The following is a 23353-nucleotide window of genomic DNA, read 5'->3' as shown; positions in this document are numbered from 1 at the left end:
CGGCCAAGCCCTATGCCAAGTGCTCAGTCTCATGGAGAGCAGAGAGGGCCCAGGAAGCGCCCCCTGAGCGGGGGGAACCAAGGCCCCTGATCTCGGGATGAGGCCCGGCCCCTGGCACAAGGTCCTCTGGCTCCGGGTCAGTTTGCAGGATCCTGGAAGCGAGACCTCCCCAGTCTTCTGGGCTCCACCCCCCGAGACTGGCTGGGGAAGGGGAGGACAGGGTCTCTGCCTCAATAGGCTCTGCCCTCAAGAGGCCCTGCTGCCCTGCCCCTCCTCAGCCCTCCGCCCTCCTCTCCCTGCTGCACCCCTCTCTGCCCTGAGGCCCCCAGAGCGCCTTCCCTACACCACCCAGTGCCGCCCGCTGCCCCGACCTTCTCCCTGTCCCCTCCACCCAGGTGCCCTCGTCTGCTTTATCGGGCTCTCTGCTCACCATCAACACTGGGCTCCAATGCACTCACCCGGTGAGAAGGCCGAGCAGGCGGGCCTGGGCACGGGGACTGCTGCTGGACTCAGGGCATCCCACGGGACACGGCCCCACACCCAGGGTGAGCTCCTTGCTACCAATCTGGCATCTAATCGGCATTTCTGGAAGGCCATCTGGCCCCCAAGCCCCAGCCAAGCCACTTACCTGGAAGAGGGGAGCAGGCACGTCATCATGCGGGCACACACCTGGGAGGTGGCCCACTGCAGCCACTGGATGTCATCTGGGATATTGGGAAGCCAGATCAGCAGCCTGTAGGAACGAAGCCAAGACCACACACACACACACACACACACAGGTGTGCACACGCGTGACACACAGAACTGCTCAGCCTTAAGGTGCGAAGCCAGAATGAAAGCAACCCAAAGCAGTTTCTCCTCAATGGCCCCCTCGGGCCAGGCAGGCTGCTGACGCGTCCCAGAGGTGGATTCGGGATTAGGTGGCAAAGACAGGCCTACCTAAAATCTAAAGCAAAGCCAGGCCACTTTGGGTCCTGGAGAGTCGGGGGACTTTGTGGAGATGAAAAGGAAAAGCCTCGGCTGTCCAGGGTCCCCAGGGCTCCACGGGAGGCAGCACCAGGGGTGCCCATGGGGGGCCCCACAGACACAAAGAGGACCCCCCAGGGCTGTGATAGACACCCAAACACAGACCACAACCCAGGACAAGGGCCATGAGGGTCGGGGTGGTCGATTCTGGAGGGCAGTGGCAGGGAGGGAGGGACTGGACTTCAGAAGATGGCTGCAGGACCTGCGGGCTAGCTGGCCAGGAAGAAGGTGAGCACTGAGCTGAGCCTCGGCCCAAGAAAACAGGATGCAGTAGGAAGACAGGGAGCCCGGGCGTCAGTCACTGCCCGGGAGCTCTGCCGGGCGACAAGCACACCCCTCCCAGGAGGAGACCCCGAGGGGAGCCACACAGTCTCAGCACAGTGCCTGAACCCAGCCGCGCAGACGTGGTGCCTACACTGGAGCAGCGGATTCCCAGACAATGCCCAGGACAAAGGTATGAGAGAGAAAGAGGAGACAAACAGAAGAACTGGTCCAGGAAGAGAGAGAGAGGGACAATTCAGAGGACAGCAAATATTCCAAGAGAATATTACACCCATAAAACAAGAACAGGGTGTTCTCCAAACGCAAGTCTTCTGAGGCAGTAGTCTTGGATTTGTATGGAAATAACAAATTTGGTTGGTGTTTATTCATGTCCTTTTTTTTTTTTTTAGTTGTAGTTGGACACAATACCTTTATTTTCTATTTAGGTGGTGCTGAGGATCGAACCAGCACCCCACACGTGCTAGGCCAGCGCTCTACTGCTGAGCCACAACCCCAGCCCTCCTTTGATGTTTTGTAGCTGGATAAAGTAACCTACTGTCAATAAGTTATATGCAATTTTGTGTTACTCTTCACACTGAAATTGGAATTCAAATGTTTTTTTGGAAGGTAAAAAGGAGAGCCTGATCTGTTTAAAGGTGACGTAAAACACGGAAGCATTCTGAAACCTTTTCTACCAAAAAGTTAACAGCTCTCTTAGCCTTTGATCCATGTGTCATATGTAATGTCCTATCGTGTTATCTGCCTGAGATAAGGCCCTGCCTCCCACCTTACTCCCTGTTGGAGTGGCTCCAAAATAGTCTAGACTCAGCTCATTTAGAGTTGTGTTCAAAAGAAAGAATTTATGCTTGTTGAGCTCAAAACTACAGAACAGGACTGGAAGAGAAGATCTGAGGAAATTCCAGGTCAGAGACTAACAGACAAAGATGAAAAACATGGGAAAGAGAAGGAGTCAGTAGACAGGAAGCCAAATGAAGAGGGGAAAAGGAATGGAGGAGAAAGGCTTGCTGGGGAGCAAGAGGTCATTTCCCAGAGCTGGAGGGAGAGACAGGCGGCTTTGACTGAGCATGGGACAGTGAGTGTCCCAGACATGGCTTCGGGACGTTGCAGACCAGGAGGGGTAGGAGGACAATCCAAGCCCAGCAAGGCAGCCCACCTCTGTAATACTAGCCACTCAGAAGGTGGAGGCCAGAGGTCACAAGTTCAAGGCCAACCTAGGCAACTTAGCAAGACCCTGTGTCAAAATTTAAAATGAATAAATAAAAGGGCTGGGATGTCTTTTGTCTGATTTTATTTCCTTACAGGGCCTCATGCATGCTAGGTAAGCTCTCTACCATTGAGCTACATCCTCCGCCCCATCTAATGGTTGCTCTCGTTATTATCACAGGTGAAACACACCCAACCTGAACCCACTGAGTCTCCCTAAGTTGGGAGCTGGGTATATAGGTGTATACCACTGAGCTCAGCTGAATAGCAATTTGGATTTTTGATTTTTGAATTAGGGATGCTCAACTGGGAAAGTCTATGCAAATATTCCAAAATAAAAAAATTCCCAAACCTGAAATATTCATTTAGTCCCAAGCATTTTGAGTAAGAGATACTCAACCTGGATCTAAAAATAGAATCAAGAGCATCACTAACTGGATGCTCCTGTGTGATCAGCACCTCACACTTAGTCCCTCATTGAGTCTTCTGACCACCTTCTGGACAAGGTGATCTCTTACCATCCCCATTTTCTAGATGGGAAGCACAGAGAGGCAAATTCAGTTTTCCAGGGTCACACAGCTGTGGTAAGAGGGTCAGCTGGGATTTGAACTCAGTGTGATTACACAGCCAAGCTGCTGCCAGCTCTAACCCGTTTCAGAGGGCACCAATCAATAAGTTCCAGGAACATCTCGCTCTGATCTAATTGCTGACTCTGAACCACTTTAACAAACAGAAGATGAGATTCCCTGCTTTCTAGTATCTTCACGTGATTTAAAGGGACAGGGGTGCAGGGGTACAGCTCAGTGATCCAGCACTTGCCTAGCATGTGTGAGGGTTCATTTCTTGAGCACCACTAAATAAATGAATAGACCTAAGGGCAAGATACAACGCTAGGCCCCACCAGGTCCACCAGCCAGCTCTGAGACCTCAGCTGTGACCCAGCGTCTCCAGGCCTCAGTTTCCCCATGAGGTCACAAGCTGCTGAGCCTGATGCCACGAGAGGCCGCAGCCAGCTGCACAGTTGGCGGTGACTTGCCCGGGCCCCCGGGCCAGCTGGGCAACTCTGGGCACCGCATGCAGACTGTGAGCCGGGCTGGGCCGGGGCCTTCACCTGTCACCTCATTTAACCCTCACACGGAGCCCTCGCAGGAGACGCGAGGCAGCCGGAAAGCTCACCTGTGCAGGAGGGCGATGGCCGACTCCACGGGCAGCGTGCAGGGCAGCATGACGTAGGACATGACCCGCACAGGCAGGAGGCTGGACAGCCTGCTCAGGTAGCCACGCCTGTCCCTCATGGCTTCTGCCAGCCCTGGGGGAGACAAGGAGAGATCTGTCTTCACCAAGAGAAGAGGCGGCCACTCACCCAGGCGGAGCTCGGGTCGGCAGTACCCTCAGCCTGGAGCCCAGGAGCGTCAGGCTGGCCGTGGGGCGGGCTCTGCCAGGTGGCTCCTTCAGAGCGGGAGCCACAGAAGATCAATGGGGAGAGCAGCCCTTGTGGAGGTGGTAGGGGGCAGGCATCCCCGTGGCAGGTGACAAAAGATTGAATCAACAGGGGGATCTGGAGTCGCCAAGGCAGCTGGGTCTCCGGCTCCGAGGACACCAGTGACGTGAAGCCCAGGAACTGCATCTGCTCTGGGTGGCCCCAAATGCAGCCTCAGAAGCTGGCCTGTGGCCTCCTCCACCTGACCGGCCTGCTCAGGCTGCCGCCACAACTGCTGTGGGACAGACGGCTCATACGTCCACCTTTAGTCCTCACAGTTCGGAGGCCGGGAGGCCCACGTCCAGGGCTCCTGCAGAGTCCTGGTGTCTGGGTGTGTGGCCAGGGCCCTCCTGCCCAGGAGGCACCTCCGTGTCCTCCCGTGGGGAGGGGTGGAGGCCCACTCAGACCTCCTTCATAGGAGCACTCATCCGCTTGCGAGGACCCTGCCCACTGACCTGTTCACCCCCAAGCCCCCACCCCTCATGCCACAACCTGGGGAGGGGAGAGGGCTTCAACCTGTGATTCGAGGGACAAAACCCCTCAGACCCCAGCACTGTCCATTCAGCACCCATGCCACAGAGGTCTAACTTGAGGGAAACCAGGAGGGGATCTGGAGAAAGGGACCAGGGACGGGGGACAGGCAGGGAGCAGGGACCTGAACTGCATTCTGAAGGACTGTGCCCAGTCCCAGGGACCTGGCCCCGGCTCCACAAACACCAGCCTAGCTGGGCCGGGGGACACTCGGGAAGCTGAGCCCAGGGCCCGGCAACCAGGACCGGGCTCAGCTGGGGTCCATCTTCCTCCTGGTCGTGACCCCGTGGGAGGAAAGGAGGCTCTGCGTGCAGCTGAGCGCTGGTGTCGCTCACCGGCCTGTCCCCGTCACTCTGCCCTGTAGCCCCCACAACACGGGAGAGAAGCTCTTTTGCTCTCTCGTGTTCACCTTCCGACCGCCCCAAACGAACCCGCACCTGCGGCCAGCCTGGGTGACAAGGTGTCCAGGATGTGCTCGTCCCAGGGCAGGGTGCTGAGGCGCTCCAGCAGCTCCTCCCCCTCGGCCAGCCCCAGGGTCAGGGACAGCTGCTGCCTCTGGTCCTCCCAGCAGGGCAAGATGGCCTCTGGCTCTTCCTCTTCTGAGGACAAACTCGGGCACAGCTGGGGCCAGTCACAGATGCCTAGGAGGGCAGAGAAGGCCCGAGAGGAGGTGGGCAGCAGGGACCACCCAGCACAGCGCTACCAGGGGGCCAGCGTGGACCACAGGCCCAGGATCAGCTAGGTGCCAGGGAGGAAGAAGCTTTCGAGTGGACAGATGTGACTGGCTCCTGCCTTGGTGGCCTGCCAACCCCCGCTTTACACCTGGATTCTTAAGGTTGAAAGACAAGGATTATAGCTCATTTCTAATCACAATCCCATGGGTGGAGCCTGCACGGTCAGGCTTTGAGCTGGACCCTGCCCGTCAGGCTCCAGGGCAGCCCACCGCTTTCCTGACTCCATCTTCCTGCCAAGGAATCAGAAGCAGAGAGGTCAAGGGATTTGTCCAAAGTCACACAGCTAATGCATGGCAGAGCCAGGGTTGGCTCTGAAAGACAGCAGCAGGCAAGGTAGTATCATGCCCCTGTGCATGCCCTTCCCTGGGCCTGGACTTGGCCACTGACCCCAACAAGTGGCCTCTGCTCTTAGAGGACTCATGTGCTGGGCTGGGCAGGTCACAGGCAGTGGCAGTGTCCTTGGGCTCCCGGTCAGGTCAGAAGGCCCAAGGTGCCACTTGTCAAGGTGCGCGCACAGGGACACCTCTCTCGCGCGCATGCCCCGCTCTGAAGTCTGCACCAAGGAATTGGGGCCCTAGAACACGCTCCCAGCTTCCAGCCAAACCGGGCCCTGCCAAGGGCCCCGAGCAGCAAGCAGACCCTTCTCCCCTGCCCCAGAGTGGAAGCTGAGCCAGGACTTTATCCCCTTCCCGACTCTCTCGTCGGTCATTTCCAGGTCCTTCTCCCTCGCCTGCCCCTGGCAGCCCAGCCTGCAGGCCTCAGGCCCACTGCAGCCTCTGAGACCCAGCTCTCCTGTTCAGAGGAGGTCTCGGGGGGCCACAGCCTCTGGCAGCCCTACTTGCAGATCCCTCCTGCGTGACCCTGGAGCCAGGGCTCCCAACAGCACATGGCCATCTGCTCACTTCTCCCTGAGCCCAGCAGAGGCCACATTTGCTCACAGCACTGTCCCAAGCACATAGCCCAGCACTGACCTTCTGCGTAGATAAATACACCGAGGTCCTCATATTGTCTCCTTGGCCTCAGCTGAAGGATAATCCAAACCCCCAACCCTCAACTGACTCTTAGCATTAAAGACAAAGGGTTCTGAACCGTGTAATATGGGTTCCACCCTAATACAGACACGTGTGGCTTAACAACAAGGACACATTCTGGGCATCACCATGTGAACATCCTGCTACCCACAGGCTGAGATGGCCACAAAGCCACCAGGCAATCTACCTTACAGGACCACCATTTCTGCAGTGGCAGACTACAACACGGCAGTGGGGACTGTCACCCTCTGCCCAGGTGAACTGGGACAACTTAGAAGAGGGCACTTGCCTGGGAAGGAGAGCCCACTAGTGCAGTGGACGTGACCCACACCTGGCTTGGGGCCAGTTCTGAATGCTTCATCTGGGGCCTGTCCCAGAAACCCTGTTTCACCTCAGCCACTGGTCAGCTGGGGGTCACGAGCACCAAGCCAAGAGGAGTGAGGCACCCTGACAGCACAGGACCGGAGTGGGGGGGGGGCGCCTGGAGCAGGACCTCCTGGACCTGGAGGGGAGCGCCCTGGGGTCAGATCTCCTGGACCTGGAGGGGAGCGCCCTGGGGTCAGATCTCCTGGACCTGGAGGGGAGCGCCCTGGGGTCAGATCTCCTGGTCCCTGGGTATGAGTGCCTTAGGGTCAGACCTGGAGAAGGAGAAACCTGGGTCAGGACCTCCAGGCAAAGCCCAGCTCCACCTGCCTTTGAGGGCTGTGTGCTCATGCCACCCCTCTCTGAGCCTCAGTGTCCCCATCTGAGAGATGGGGCAAGGACCACCTGTCTCTCAGGGCTGATGAGTGGGTTGAGCAACAAAGGCCGGTGTCAAGCACCTTGAGGACCCGGGCTGCTCCCAGGAAGCAGTATACAGGACACACCTCAGCCCCGCCCACACGTACCATTCTCTTCCAAGAATCTGCAGGCATCCAAATACCCCCGGAGGCATATCTCTCCCATCACCTGCAAGGAAGCCAGCAAGTGTGGGGGGTGCTGAGCACCACTTATTCAAACATCATCTCAAAGCCAAACCAACATCCCCTCAGAACCCTCCAGGCTGAGCTGCTTAGCCTGTGCCCAGATACAGGGCTTGGTGTTCCCAAGAGACCACTTCCTGCTGGCTTGGCTTGAATGTCACCTCTCCACAGAGACCTTGCTGTCAGGTGCTGTGTCTCTGGGCTCTGCTGGCTGTAGGACAAGCCTCCACCAACAAATTTCAGGGTCCGTCCTAGCTGTCGCTGGGACAACAGGACATGAGAGTCCATCGAGCTGCACAGTCTCCTGCCCGTGGAGCCCGGGTGCGGGTGAGCACAGGCGGTACCAGGTGGCTCCTTCTGGGGACACCACTGTTGGTGCACACACCCTACACCCTTCCTTACTGTGTGAATGTGCAAGGATTCTAAGACCTCCACCAGGAGAGGGCACACTTGCTCACCTGGGGGGACTAGGTCAGAACCAGGGTGGTATCTGGGCACAGGCTAAGCCACTGCAGGTGGTAAAAAAAATATTTTAAAAATCCCGGGCTGCGTGTTGGCAGAGGGCCACCGCCCAGTGCGTGCAAGGCCCTGGGTTCCACCCAGCGGAGCAAAAAGAAGGAAAAGAAATCCTGATGCCTGAGCCACAGCCCCCACTACTTGGAGCACTCGGCTCTGTCCATGTGGATGTCCATGTGACCTGGGGATGCCCATGGTCAGGGTGGCCATCACCAGACTCCTGAGACAAGCAGCTTTTCCTGGAGCTGTTCTTGTTTGCTTGAGAGATGGATGATCCCATCAGGGAGGCAGAGAAGTGTTGGAGGCTGTGTATAAACTATGGGTTTGTTTGAGCCACTGAAGCAGAGGAGCAGCTCCCCTAACCTTATGGACAGGAAGCACAGGGAGGATCCCTGCTCCGGCCAGCACGCCTGTGCTCAATCTCCTTATGCTTTAATTACTGAGATGTAAGAATAGGGAGAAAAGGTGATAAATGTCATGTAACTTTAAGAAATGTAATCCAACTAAAGCTCGTTTTCTTAATAATTTGGCTCCACACAATTCCGAAGCCCATACAATGAGGTGAATATTGATGAAAAGATTGAGACTAAATTCAGTGTTTTGAAAGCTACTGTCATAAATATCAGTAAGCAGCTTTCTACCCTCAAATTTGAACAAAAGCTTAAATGCCAGGCTGACTCTAAGTGTGTCTGTGTTTCTACAGCCAAATATCACACTTCCCAATGGGATGGGGGAAAGGTTAAAAATCATCTGAGGGGCATTTGGCATAGCCATGATAATAGCTTGAACCTGTGGAGACACATGGTCACACCAGGGTATGCAGAAAAACAAGATCGGGCTCACAGACCCCGCGTTTCCAGCTGAACAATACTTCATAAATTAAACGGCTTTAACCCTGGAAACATGTGAAACACTCTACCTGGTTCATCCTTGGGATGATATGTGTGCTACTAATTCTTTTTTGTGTCGTGCTAATAGGTTGCCGTATCCTCAGGTCCAAGATCCAAGAACCCCAAGTAACTAACCATCGTTTGAATTTAAAAAGAAGGGGAAAGATGTCGTAGGCCACAGGAATTATGGGTTTGTTCAAGCCGTTAAGACAGAGAAGCTGCTTCTCTGGGAACGCCTGGTGAAGCTCCCGAGTTCAAGAAAGCCCAGATCCCGCTGGTGCCGTCTTACCTCCCAACCGGAGGGTCAAAGAGCCCCTGCCACACTGAGAAACAGGCACCTGAGCAGGACCCCTCCCACACTGAAACCTTACCCCTGACTTTGATGTACTTCCCCTAAATAAAGAATTGGGCCTTTCAAAATTGCTCAGTTCCGGTTCCCATCAGGGCTGAAAGACCCGTCAGGAGCCCACTTTCAAATCCAGTCTTGGCTTTGTCTTATTTCTTACTGTCTATTTCACACTTCTCGCTCTGCCAGGGTGCCGGCCGCCCCATCGTAGAGAAGACCGGCACCCGAGCACCACTCACCTTGAAGTCTGGAGGGAAAAGCAATCTGGACAGGAGGTAGAAGTTCCTCAGGCAGAGGCGGAAGCTGAAGTTGGTGATGTTCACGTGAAGGAAGTTTGTGGACTTGATTTTAGGGCAGATGTCAAACTCCCCGTAGAAGGGGCACACAGTGATGGTGGTCTTGACATCCGCAAGGGGTAGGTTGTCACTGAATCCGCCATCTATGTAACGCTTTTAAGGAAGGAGAAAGGGACTGAAGCCGTCTGCAGCTCCGGCTACCTTTACTGTGTCTTCAGGATACTGGGGGGGGGGGGTTCTGGGAGCCACTGCAGGTGGACAGAGCAGGAGACGGGCTTCGAGAGCCACTCTTGACCATGCTCACTGGGCGCCTCTGTGGTCCTTGTAGGAAGGCCAGGCTCTACACTGGCTCTCGGGGTGGCTATATACTGTCGTACAGGGTGTGTGTACTGCTTGATGGCACCTGGCAACGAGGCGGGCGGAGGGTGGGGTCCAGACCCTGTTGTGCTGGCCAAGGCTGGAGGGATCCCCACAGGTGTTTCCAAAGAACACACACAAAGGGGCCACATAAACTAGAGATGCTCTGTGCACTGGGGACACAGTGTGACATAAACCCTTATTGCCCATAGCTAAGACAGATAGGGAGGTTTTCCAACCATTTGAACAGCTGCATCAGTGTCTGGGATGATCCCCAGTCACAGCCACCACAGCAGAGCCACCGGGGCCCACAGAGAGAAGACTTCCCAGCCAGCCCTGGGAGCAGAGCTCAGCCCAAAACAGGTCCAGCGAAGCATCGAAGTGCTGGTCACACATTGGCCAGCAGGACACTGTCACCTCGAGTCCAAAACTGACCCGATGTGAGCCTGCAACTTGTTCACAACTGTAGATATGTTTGCCCGGCCTTCTTTCCCTCCCTCCTTCCTCCCTCCTTCCCTCCCTCCTTCCTCCCTCCTTCCCTCCCTCCTTCCTTCCCTCCCTCCTTCCCTCCATCCCTCCTTCCTTCCTTCCTTCCCTCCCTCCTTCCCTCCTTCCTTCCTTCCCTCCTTCTTCCCTCCCCCTTCCTTCCCTCCTTCCTTCCTTCCCTCCTTCCTTCCCTCTTTCCTTCCCTCCTTCCTTCCTTCTGTCCCTCCTTCCTTCCATCCTTGAGTACAGTACTACTGAGCAGCCCCACACCCAGTGCAGCTGCACAGCTTTAGTGGCAGATGGAACCGGGCATCGGGAGCCTCGTGGGCATGAAGGGGCATGGACCTAGCATGTGAACCTTTGGTGAAGGCTGCGAGGGGCGACCATCTTTCCTTCAAGGACATTCCTCTGCTATGTGGAACCTCTCCAGGTGCTTAGCGCTCTGCCAGGGCAATGCTCTGGCTGACTCTCAGGAAGGTCTGTCCCTGTTTCTGGCAGGACTCCCCTGAGCATGCTGACTGGGTGGTCACTGTGTCCAGCTGATCTAGTGACGGGACAATCTCTAGGTGCGGCCTCTGGCCCGGGGCAGGAGAACGATGACAATGATGATAAAATAGCCCACCTTGGCCACACCCCTGGCAGGCTCTGGTCTAAGCTGGACCTGCACTATTGACCTCAAGCTCTTCTCCATCTACCCTGATGCCGCGTGAAGAACCCCGTTTTGCAGTGTCAGTCTCAGAGCAGTTCGGAAATACGTCCAAAGTGTCACAGCTGTGCTGAGGGAGAGTGAGAACTTGATTCCAGGTGTCTGCCACACAGAGCCTGGAGTGACCACACTGTAGCCGGGGCTTCAGTTATCTCATCTGTAGATCAGGATGGACATGTGTCTGGCACGGAACTCCTGAGGTGGGGGGATGAGCAGGGCTCTGGGGCACCACCTGGAAGCATGCACCAAGGGGGCTCTGGGCTGCTTTTCCTGCCAGGGGGAAAAGCCAGAGATGGGCACTGGGGAATCTGGGGTCACCACCACAGCGCCCCAGGGGCCCCCTGCTTAGTTCTGAGAAGATGAGATACATATTGAAGCCACTAACAGGACAAGGGGCCAACATCAGAATCCAAAATGTGCTTTGGTCACTCAATGGCCAGGTCCCCAAGTGACCCTGTGGACACCTGTCCTGGGTACTGACCTGTGGGGACAAGAGTTGCCTTGCAGTGAATGGAGACAAGCCTGTGGTGGGGGACAGCAGAGCCCTGACACAGTGGCCATGCACCTCCCGCCTCAGGAGGGTTGATCCACCACCACCTCCAGCTCACTCTGCCTGAGGGGCTGGCAGGGTCTTATCATTCTGCAACTTCCTCATGAGTTTAAAAATGACCCTAAAAGGGAGCATTCCACAGCCCCAACTTTCTCCTGTGCTTCACAAAAGAGCAAACACAACAGAGCAGAGACGGGTGTCAGACTAGACGTACAGATTTTTGTTGCTGCTGCTAGAAAACGCGACAGTTCTGCCTTCTCGGGAGAACAAAGCTCTACCCTAGGAGTAGTCGATTCTTAAGCCTCTGACGCCTTAACTAGGCCAGTGGGAACCTACCTGCGCTGCTCACGAGCGGGTTAGGTGAGCCTGCAGTGTACCTTACCCACAGCAAGGTCATTAATTACACATGGAGGAGGTTTTGCTGCCCAGCAGCCTGGAAGCTGGTGCTGCTAAGGATTCTGTCTGCAAGACTGAGAGGCACGGGGACCCGCATGGTGACGCGGTCCGGGGGCACCTGGGCCTCGCACCTTGAAGGTGGGAGCAGTGAGCATTTCAAAGGAGGTCTCCAGGTTGCAGCCCTCTCTGCCGCCCACACACACTTACCACTCCTCGGAAGGCAGGAGGGATCAGGCCACAGTAGAAGGGGATGAAGCAGGAACACAGCAGGGCCTGCAGAGACAAGAGTGAGAGCCCGGCCTCTCCAGCCTTCTCCAAACATGGCGCCAAGCTTGAATGCTCTCTGCACAGAGTGGGTGCCTTACTACATGGGGGATGAACAATTGGCCATCACATGCTCCAAGGCTCACTTCTCAACCACGCTGCCCACTTTACCCTCCCGGGCTTGACCTCCAGGACAGCCACACTGGGTCATCACTGGTGGGACACAGTAGTGGACTGGGTGGCTAGAACAGTGCTTCCCAAATGCTGATGCACATGAGAGTCCCCAGGAAGCTGGTGGGACCACAGCTCTGTGCCCCCAGGTAGTTCCGCAGCAGGTCACAGGTAGGGCCCGAGATTCTGTAGTTCTGACAAGCTTCCAGGAGACCCTGGGGCTGCAGTGTGAGATGGAGGCCACACTGGTCAGGGGAGAGTGGGGGACAAGGATGGATACGTGAAGGAACTGGCAGGTGCTGGTTGTTTAGATAAAGCTTCCAGAAGCAAAGTGAAACGGGAGGAACTTGCCTGCCAGGGTGCTGACTGTACGTGCCAGGGGGTGCCCTTGTACCGCCCTGCCATTCCCTCAAGGAACTCTTAGGAAAGACATCAGCAAATGTCTCATTGCAAATTATCTAGTCTATGCTAGACCCTGAGAGTGGAGACAAAGAAGCCACTCCCACCTTGGGGGGCTTGGCCTGAGAAGCCCTCCTCATTATAAAATCTGCAGAGAGCCAGCGGAGCTCTGGAACACAGCCAGGAGAGGTTCCTAGACGGTGTGGCCATGCGGCCAGGGCAGACCAAATCACCCAGTGTGCACAGAATGTATGTCTCCCTGTGCAGGGCCCACGACAGCCCTGGGTGTTGCTTTCTCACGTGAGGACACCCAGATAAGCAAAGCACTCACGTCCACCACTTCAGCTTTGGACTGGAAGTCAGACACCAGCACGTTCTTCCCGTCAGACACCCTGGTGAGCGATATGCTGATCTTGCCCGAGATGAGCTGGTGGACGTTGTCTGGGAGGTGCTCCTGCAGGCCATCTCGGAGGCACTTGCCTATGTTGAAGGACGGGTGTAGGACACCAAGATTCCGTCTCCTGGCCTTCCAGGTGAGGTCCAAGATGATCTGCAGGACCCGGTCTGGGGACAGGAGACAAATGCATAGAAAAAGATTACCACCCTGGAGATAGGGACTTTTTGTCAAGACCAGAGGACTGTCTGCCACTCAGAAACCATTCACAAAGAAGCTGCAACCCTACACATACGGTAGCCCCATGTGGCCACTCAGCCCTTGAACGTGGCTAGTCCGAATCAAGACCCATAAAATATACTCTGGATTTCAAAGGCTTAGTAGGAATTGATTTATTGATTTATACTGACTAGATGTGAAAATGATAATATGTTGAGCTTAGTGGACTCAGTGACATTTCTCTGAGTCTTTGACTTTGGTCAACATGGCCACCAGGAAACATGAAACGGTTCACGGGGTTTATGGTGCATTTCTACTGGACAGTGCTGCTTCAGCCACAGGAAAAGCCTCCCCCTGGCAGCAGCCTGTGGGTCTGACAGCACCCCAACGCAATGCTCACAAAGCCCGAGCCAGAACACAGCAGCATCTCAGCCTCCGCGCAGATGATCTCCACTTTGGAGGACGCAGGAGAAAGAATGTAGCCTTACACACAAGTTGGAATCCCGCTTCCAGGTCTTGCTAGTGGAGTGACCTCAGCAAGGTGCTTTACCACCTGCCCAAATGTCACACCACCTTCCCCATGTAGGACAAAATCTATCCAACTTTTAGAGACAGAGATTAGGTAAAATATGATCGGCAAGATGTTCCACTCAGAAGAGACCACTAATGAATAATTAGTCTCAACCTTAAGTTTCTAAAGCCAGAAACCGTATGCGGATGTAGAGCACGGTCATGCTCTATCTGGTCTGGCCCCCCCAGTTCTGTACAAGGACCATCTCATCCAGCCTCAGACCTGGCCAGCCATAAATTCAGGGCTGCCCAAGGACAGGCAGCCTGTTCTGATCCAACCCTGACCTCAACTCACAGACTCACAACCCACCCCCTCTCCCGACCACGAGCTCTGAGCCTGACCAGCGCCGTGAATTCGCACACTGCTGGCAGTCTGTCTCTCTCTCCTGCCAAACCCAGCCTCCACTCAGATGCTCTGAGGACCTGTGCCAAGCGACAGGTCTGGGAAAAGCTTCTCAGCAGCTTCCTCCTGTAGGACAAGGGATTAGAACAGGAAACAGAGTCCCCAGGGAGTAGCTCCTGACAAAACCTGAGATCCACTTTGCAGAACTTGATGGCCCCTGCGCCTCCATGTGCCCTGGCAGCCATAGCCCCAGGCTGCGCTATCCTCTGCCTAGTTAGGAACCCCCTCTGTAAAGGAGTTAGTATCATTCAGGCCCCCTGGGTCAGTGCATTTAAACTTCGTCCAAAGCCGGGTATGGTGGCACATGCATGTAATTCTAGCTACACAGGAGGTTACGGCAGGATGATCACAAGTTGGAGGCCTGGCTGGACAGTTTAGGGAGACCCTGTCCCAAAATAAAAATAAATAAATAAATAAATAAATAGGGCTAGGGATGAAGCTCAGTGGTAGAGTATCCCTGGGTTCAATCCCCAGTGCCAATGAACAATTAATCAAACAAACCTGTCCCAATCAAACATCTGTCCAAGCAGAGGCACAGAGATCACCCCAGAATACAAGAGCTGGCTCTTATCACTGCTAAAGCCCAAGGTGTGCAGATGGTCACATGGCCAGTCTAATCCTCCTAGAGGCCAAACTGTCTGCCTTTTGCTCCCCTCTCCCTCACAAGGGAGACAGCCAGCAGGTGGACAGCCAGGGCAGCCTCTCTCTAATCCCCAAATCCCAGTCAGCACAGGGTCTGCTCACTAATCCTGCCCAATGGCACAGCTTTGCTTACCAGCATGGGCTTCCCCAATGAGCCAAGTCACTCCCCAAAGAGTAAATTGTTAAAGAGCCCAGATAAACTGATAAGGGGCATTATTGTCCTGGGCACTTTTGGGTATCATCAGTTCCATGCTTCCACTTGCCCCACACCCTGCCTATTGGCTCAAAATCCCTGAGCGATGGCATGTGGGTCCTGGGAAGGATGCCAAGTCCCAGCAGTTTGGGCTGGGGAGAAACAAACCCAGCTCCTCCCTTCCCACAGCAACCACGTGGATAAATGTTTCAGCCAAAATCCAAATGTCTGGGATTTCATTGACAGTGACAGTGAGCTGGGGTGGGGTGGGGGGTTGGAAAGAGGATGGGACGGGGAATATCCAAGAATCCATTCCAACTCCTCCAGGAAGGGTCCCAAACACTGGAGAAGGAGGGAGAGTTCACAACTTTCCTATTCCACCCTCTGCCCCTGGGGTGATCAGGACTCCAAACCAGCTCGTCTGCCTCGGAGTCCACCCAAAGGTTGCCCCTGAGAGCTGGGCAGAGGTCCGGATGTCTCCAGTCCCTCCAATCCACGCCCACCTTGGGAGTCAAAATCTGTACTCGGTCACATCCAGGGCCAATCAGCCCCTAGGCCACTCAGACCTCAGGGACCAGCCTCACCCACACCCTCCCTCTCCTCCGAAATACTTCACTCTCAGTCCCGGGGCGGGGAGCTCCCTTCAAGGCCGGGCGCCACACAGGGCCTCATGTGCGAAGGTGCGGACGTTTCTTGGAACCTCCGCGCTGGCCCGAAAAGCCTCTCTGGGGGTGCTCCCCCTTCCCGGGTCCAGTGACAGCTCCCTCAACCTCCAGCGACACTGCAATACTCCAAAGGACGCTGCGAAGGAGGCAATCGGTCTGGGTAAGGGACCTACAAGATGCACTTGCAGTGTCCAGTGACCCTTCCCTGCTCCTCCGAGGGCCCCTGGGGATGCCGGCATCCGAGCCTAGCAGACGCTCCCTCACAGCGCGGAGTGCTGGCGGCGCCCCGGACGCACCCAGCGGGATCCCGGACAGGAAGGTGGCGGCGTGCAGCGCCCCGGCCGAGGAGCCGAAGATTTGCGCGCGTTGTGGAGGAGATACGGGGCGCGCTCGCTCAGGCAGCAGGTCACCCCAACGTAGTACAAGCCCAGGAAGCCGCTGCCCCCGAAGGACAGGCTCCAGCCGCGCTCGGGGTCGTACATGGCGGCGGCGGGGCACAGTGCGGGGCAGGATCTGGGTGCGGGTCGGGAGGAGGCCGCGGCCACTCCACTCTGCACCTGCCGGCGCTCCCAGCCCGGAGCGAGTGCAACCCCCTAGGCATTCCCTGCGTGACGTCACCCTCCAGTCCTGCCCCCTCGGACCATGCAAATGAGCCCGCCGCAGACCCAGTGGGCGGGCAGGACGCCCGCCCCTCCCTCCAGCCCGGCCGGGGGCGGAGCCGGGGCGCGCCCAACTCCGGAGTGGTCCAAAACTCCAACACGTCCAGCGCTCTGCACAGAGGGGACCACCTTTCCAGTTCCTTTTCTTTCGAGTCCGGAAGAAAGTCGCAGATGGTGCCCACTGGGGTTCTTAACATCCCTGTGACTCTTTCTCATTTGCCTTTATCACAGGGAGAGCCAGCCTAAAGTAGGCACCACCTTTGAATAGAATTTAGTGTGCTTGTTATGTATATATATATATATATATATATATATATATATATATATATATATATATATATATATATATATAAAACTTTGCAGTATTTTTCACATTATTTGGAGGGTGATCAACTCACCCTGATTTGTCTGGGGCTTTCCTGGAAAGTCCTGCATCAGGAAAAATTTTCAGTCCTAGACAAGCTGGGACAGTTGGTTAAGCCTACGTCTCTTGTTCTCAGCTCTGCAAATGTCAGGGGAAGATCTACCTGACTGACCCTGTGCCCTGTAAATCCTTGCTATTGTCCCTCTATTGGGCAGGAGATGGTCATGCCACTGGCCCAGAAACAAGAAAACACAGAACAAGAGACCTGTGGGGGATGGAAGCAAGCACTCTGTTGGCCCTTATGATCTGTGGATTCTGTATTTGCAAATTTGCCTCAGGCTTGGCTCACTTGTAGACATTAGTGGACATGCACAGAGCAGCATAAACATTCAAATGGCCGGATGTTGCCGAACGTGGGGCCTTTTGGGCTCTCTACTACAAACACATGTCCTTTTCATGTTTAATGTAGTGTTATGTTTTTCACATGGGGCTTTTTTTTTGGTGGGGGGAGAGATGAATTTGCGGTTCAAAGTAGCCCCCAAGCATAGTACTGAAGTGCTGTCTAAGGTTTCCAAGTGCAGGAAGGCTGTGATGTGCCTGGATCACAGAGGAAATCAGTGTGTTAAATAAGCACTTCTATTATAAAATTTATACCCATGTAAATATATATCTTATTCTTCTCCAAAGCCTTTTATCCATTCCATCTTTATTTGCCACAGAAATAAATAGGAAATTTAAGTTTTTTCCATGATCATAAGGCCCTATGTGCTTAACTATTTTTTCCTCTGGATTGAGTTATCATCATAAATATTCTCCATATACGAACATCCCTCATTACTAGAATAAGGCAGGGTTAAACATCAATTCCTTTCATATTTAATTTTTTTTTTAGTTGTTGGTGGACTTTTATTCATTTATTCACATGCAGTGCTGAGGTTCGAACCCAGTGCCTCACACATGCCAGGCAAACGCTCTACCACTGAGCCACCACCTCAGCCCTCATATTTTAATTTTTATAAGGTAAAATTTCTGAGAAAAAAACTCAAATAAGGGGGTTGGAGGGAGTCTGTCATTGTAGGGTCACTCAATCACACAAAAAATCCCATAGGAATCAGTCAAGAACAGTGATTTGCTTTTCTTGTTTTATCAGCTGTAAAAGCACGTGGTACTCAACTATGGTACTCAGTTCTGTGGGAGGAAGAGCCCCTTGGGCTGCAGGGGGATTGTCGTCCAGTCAGCAGGGTCCACTAAGCCGGGCATCTCCATTGTCCTTTTGTTTTGCACGTGAGTGGTCACACCACCCCCTCGTTCCCCTGTGTCACAAGCAGCTGTGCCAGTAACAGGGACTGGCAGTTTGTCTTTCCACACTGTGGACTCTGGTGGCCTCACAGCTGTGTCCCATCCGCCTGACTTCACTGAGGACTCCTGGTTTCACCTAGAGTCCTGACCACGGTGATGGCCAGGCCTCTGTCCCATCCAATCGTAATGATCACATGTCACACAGCAAATGGTGAAGAAGCCAAGGATTGAAGGAGGTCATTCAAGGAGTCAGTTCAGATGTAGGGTCACTGTGGGGGTCAGGTCAGCGCAGAGCTGAGGACCCTGGTGTGGGTGTCAACGTGAGAGGCCCTGAGGACAGCCTTGACGTGCTGTGGTCAGGGACTGAGATGAGCAGCAGAGTGGGCAGCTGGGAGCCTGGCGACCTCATGGGCAGAGGCTATAGCGAGTATGCCAGGCAGCCTGTGACCAGGTGACAGGTCAGTGTCCCATCCTGCAGTTTAGTGGTAACTCCTCTCACACATCCTGACTGGGATGGTCGAGTCATTCCCTGGTTTGGTGAATTTGGTAAGTTCATGTGCCTAGTGTCCCTGATGCGGTCCAACAAGCCCATGTGTCTATGTCGTGATAAGGGCTCTCCTGGAACAGAGAAAGGGACACGCGCCGTCAATTACAGGAGCACAAGGAAAAGGTGGGGTGGCACACTCAGGGCACAGGCCCAACTCTGCTGTCAACCTGCACGACTCCACAACCCTGTTACGACTGTGAAGTACAGGACACTTGACCCAAATCCACGGACAGAAGACCAAGAAGCTCGCAGGGAAGGGCGGGCACAGGAAGACATCACCCGCGCGCTCTCGGCCAGCGCTAATGAAACGCTGCTTCCTGCTGCCCAGGTGCCCTGACTCTGTGCAAGAACCCTGCACCTTTCACCCAGGTGACTCCCGATTCAGTAAGTTCAAATGCAGCGGCAGGAACCTGTGCAGGGAACCTTCCTTGGGCAGGGGACAGAGAGGGCTGCGGGGATATGGGTGGGCCTCCCATGGTGTCTGCCAGTGGTGGTCACTGGGTGCTGGGCGTGGCCCCCAGAGAGGGCCCTCCCTCAAGATGTCCACAGCCTAGGGGAGGAGATAGGAGGTAGATGGGCTTTGAATATAGCCCTATTTTTAAAAACTATTTACTTTTTAGTTGGACACAATACCTTCATTTTATTTATTTATTTTTTTATGTGGTGCTGAGGATCAAACCCAGGGCTTCACACATGTGAGGTGAGCGCTCTGCCGCTGGGCCACCACCCCAGCACCAAATATAGCCCTATTTTTAAAGGGGACATGTTTTTTCTCCTCTTCCTCCCTGATCTCAGGGAAAACAGGATCACACTTCTTCCACACTCTAGGCAGAGTTATCTGTCTTGAGCACGTACCACCACGGGAACCAAGTAATTCAGATTTAGGAGATGGCACCAGAAGATCCAAGAAATCTAAGGATTAGCATGTGAATCATGAGCCCTGTCTGGGCCACCTTTGAATCAATCACCTCTTTAAAAGCTCCCTGTTCCCCTGGACGGGCAGAATCACGGCCTCTGAGACAGAAGTCCCTGTGTTACCTGTTTGCTAGCAAAGCAATACAACTTCTCTTTCAAAAACCATGTCCTCATTACTGGGCTGGTGTCCAGGACAGAGGTTTGGGCAACAGGACTGAAGGAGCGCCCGCCACTCCCGCACGCCTGCTCTCTTCCGGCCCCATTCCTCCTTCCTCTCCATGTAGAGTCCAAGGCCCTCGAACTGAGTTCCAACCGCCAAGGTCTTTCTTTCTTTCTTTCTTTCTTTAATGTGGTGCTGAGGATGGAACCCAGGGCCTCATACATGCTAGGCAGGCGTGGGACCACTGAGCCCCAGCCTCAGTCACAATCTCAGCCCCTGACGTGGCATTTTAAAAATGCTACTGCGAGAAACATGCTCCTGTGACCAAATCCAAAGAACGGACTAAAAGACCAAAGGTACAGAGAAAGTAAGGCTTTCACTGAGTGGGTGTCCGGGGAGCAGGCTCACCCAGAGCCAACACCACGGGCATGGGCATTTTACTCCCTAGAGCGCAAGGTCCCTCCCTGGCTGCTCGTGGGCTGAGCGCCATGGGGGCAGGGTCTTCCTAGGTTGCACTTTCTCCTTCCTACAGGGTTGTTGAGCCTCCTCTACTCTCTGGTGGTGGAAAGGCCTCTTGGGTTGAACGCTTCCCCATATTGATCCTTCTTGCCATTGGTCCTTCTCCCTCGCCTCTTGCTTGACAAGGGCTGTGACTCCATCACCCTCTGTGTTAACTTCTTTTGACTTTCATTTTGTCCTCCCCTCCCTCCGCCCTTCTGACATCCTGATTTTACATTTAAGGCTAAGTGCTGAATTCTGAAACGGCCCACCAGACGTTCTATTTCTCACACTACCTAGCTTTGCTGCTCATAGTTTGGGGACGCTTGTCCCCTGACCTGGTCCTCCTTCTGGCCTGCATCAGAGATTCTTCTGATTCAGAGATCCCCAGTCTCCCAGAGCCTTGGTTGAACTCATGCACCCATATTTGACCTAAGACTTCATTTCAATAGTTCTTTAGTGTCTCCAACCGTGGTCTGAGCCCGGGCACCTTCAGAAGGTGACCCTGAAATATGGATGTGGTACAAGATGAGCCCAGGAGGCAATAAGAAAAATGAGATGTGGAAAAGAGGAAAGTTGTATGTGTAGGCTATGACAGGGGACATGGGACTCTGGCTCACTGCGGCCCTCTGGCCAACGCAACCTGCTACGGCCCACCAAGTCCCACCGGCCAGAAGCACCCCTCCTGCTCTCAGGACCTGCTGGGAGTGGGCTGAGCTGGGAGTGGCAGGAACCTGTGCAGGGAACCTTCCTTGGGCAGGGGACAGAGAGGGCTGCGGGGATAGGGGTGGGCCTCCCATGGTGTCTGCCAGTGGTGGTCTCTGGGTGCTGGGCGTGGCCGCCAGAGAGGGCCCTCCCTCAAGATGCCCACAGCCTAGGGGAGGAGATAGGAGGTAGATGCTTACAGCCAGTGACCACACAGTAGGGCTGTAGGGTTTGTCCTTTGCTGAGGACAAGCAGGAGATAAGAGTGACGAGGTTTCTTACAGGACGTGAGCAAGCCCTGGAAACCATTCTGAAAGCAGAGTCTCCCAGCAGAGACCGCCAGGGCTTCCAGTGGGAACCTGTCCACGTTCCTCATCCCTGCAGGGCCGGCATGTTCCTGAGCATGCTCAGTTTGAGGGCATGCATCACAAGTTCAGGAAAACGGTGGGCAGGTTGTCCTCTGTGGGGATATTGTACCGTAATGAGCAGGTTTACTGAGGTCGTCAGAAAGATCAGTCAGAGTGACTCAGAGATTCCTTGGCTGGTTCCTTGCAATTTTCTCTGGCAATCCTTTTGGGAAGCAAAACACCTTTGAGGAGTATTAACAGTCATTTAAAGGGGCAGCAGTCTAGGTGACCGCCCCTAGAGGCTAGGGGGTCAGCACAGGGGCAGGATAAGTATGGACAAAGCTCCTGGGGCTGTAAGATGGAGGGAGCCTGCAGGAAAGGACTGGAAGAGGGACCCGGGGCTTGGGACAGACGGGCAAGGGCCCAGATCTCTTGCTGGTTGCAGGGGAGGGGCGGGAGATTTCCACAGGGGAGGAACACGTCTTGTTCACACTTAGGAAGACCTGGATCCAAAAGCCAGGGGTGGAACTCAGCAAGCCCATAACCTTGGGCGGGAAAGCATCACACCTTCATTTTTCACTGCCTCTGATTGAAATTTAACATCTCCTTCAAACTCGAGTGTAGGGAACAAGCCAGACCCAGGGGCTCACACCTGCAACCCCAGGGACTCGGGAGGCCGAGGCAGGGGGATTGCAAGTTCAAAGCCAGCCTCAGCAACTTAGGCAGATCTTGTCTCAAGATAAAAAGCTGCAGAGGAATCCCTGGGTTCGATCCCAGTACCCAAATGAAAGTATAGGGAGCACCCTTCAGCAGCACCAACGGAGCCCATGGCTTCGTCACTAACAGGAATCACTGATGTCTCTCTGCCACCGTCAAAGGACCGCGTTACAGCTACCCAGTTTGGCAATTTTCGTTGGCTTTATTTTCAGTTCTAGAGCAGAGCAATCAGTGTGCTACGAATCCAGCAGAAGAGGTTGGGTTTGTAGACAGAAAGAGGGTGGAAGAGAGCTGACAAAACCAAAGCGGGCTGGTGTTGTTCGCGGTTCAGCCTTGCCTGGCCTCCATCCCCCCACCCACAGAGAAGGGAGGCGATCCCTCAGATCAAGTTACCTGCTCAGGGGTGGAGGGGGCAGAGCAACAGAAAAACAACTGAAGCTTAATATCAGGTGGTTTCAGGTCACTTCCTTGTGAAAAGCTTAAGGCAGGAGGAAGTTCCTGCTCATGTCAACTGGAACTGGCCTGTTGGGGACACTTGGTGGCTCTCTCTCTTTTCCTGACTTTCCAGGTCAGAGGAACAGTCTGCAGGGAAGCAGCCCCTAGCTCCAGCAGGTGGACTTCAGCGGGAGCGACTCCGTTTGGGCTTTTGGCGGGTCTCTTGGGGCTCAGAACATGATACCCCAGAACTGGTGCTTCGACCTGCTGCAGGGTCCAGGCCCCTCTGACCTCTGTCCATGAAGGCACAGGTTCTCTTCAAGGTCCCCTCGCCCCCCTGACCTGACCCGCCAGGAGGGGCACGACCTGCAGCAGTCTTCCCGCGGCGAGGAGAGACGCACACTCAGGTTGAGGGCAGGAAGACCTGAGTCTGTCACACACCAGGGCAGACTTTGTCACCACCTCTGTCCTCTATTTCCATCCCACAGGGAACCATTTACCATCCACCCTCTCTGTTATGAAGAGGAGAGGCGGGGCCAAAGGAGCGAGGTCTGACAGGTGGACACTGACCATGGAGGATGGAGAAATGGACCGCACAAAGGAGAAGGGGTGTCACCAGAGCCAGAGTGTAGACAGGGATGGGGACAAGGCGGCAGGAGCAAGCTGCTCAGGGCTCACCCGACCTGCCACGAGGAGGCCAGGAAGTGACACCCACTGTGATGGAGACAGGCAGAGACGTGGTGTGACCAGGTGGCTGTAGACAGGAGGGGATCCCATCTGTTTTCTCCGTAAAGCAGGTGCTGGGGATTAAGGAAGGTACAGAGGGTGAAAGGAGGGAGGGGCACTTCATCCTCCAAGGGTCACAGTGCCATCCTCCAGCACTGCCAGTCCCATCAGATCAGGGTCACACGAAGGTGAGCCCCCGGGATGGTGTTATCTTCTCCCGCAAATTCCACCTGTTGTCAGAAAGGACGGACTAACTGGAGAGTCAGAGGA

The 23353-nt window shown here is 54.8% G+C and overlaps 1 protein-coding gene and 1 pseudogene across 1 annotated transcript; one reads left to right on the top strand and one right to left on the bottom strand.

Moving 5' to 3' along the window:
• Positions 1-624: 624 nt before the first annotated feature.
• Positions 625-16306, bottom strand: Pnpla3 (patatin like phospholipase domain containing 3). Its single transcript, XM_046429154.2, is given in 9 exon segments — positions 625-733; positions 3688-3820; positions 4960-5163; positions 7175-7235; positions 9241-9450; positions 12000-12065; positions 12958-13190; positions 16009-16071; positions 16074-16306. Coding segments are annotated over 9 exon segments (1200 nt in total). The 5' UTR covers positions 16195-16306.
• Positions 16193-23353, top strand: part of LOC124083045 (voltage-dependent anion-selective channel protein 1-like) — a 21867-nt pseudogene continuing 14706 nt past the window's right edge.

Source organism: Marmota monax, unplaced genomic scaffold, assembly GCF_021218885.2.
Source record: "Marmota monax isolate L192 unplaced genomic scaffold, Marmota_monax_Labrador192_F-V1.1 WCK01_AAM20220418_F8-fsc00051, whole genome shotgun sequence".
Classification (NCBI taxonomy): domain Eukaryota; kingdom Metazoa; phylum Chordata; class Mammalia; order Rodentia; family Sciuridae; genus Marmota; species Marmota monax.
Note: the sequence above shows the minus strand (reverse complement) of the source record. Positions and strands in the feature narration are given on the sequence as shown.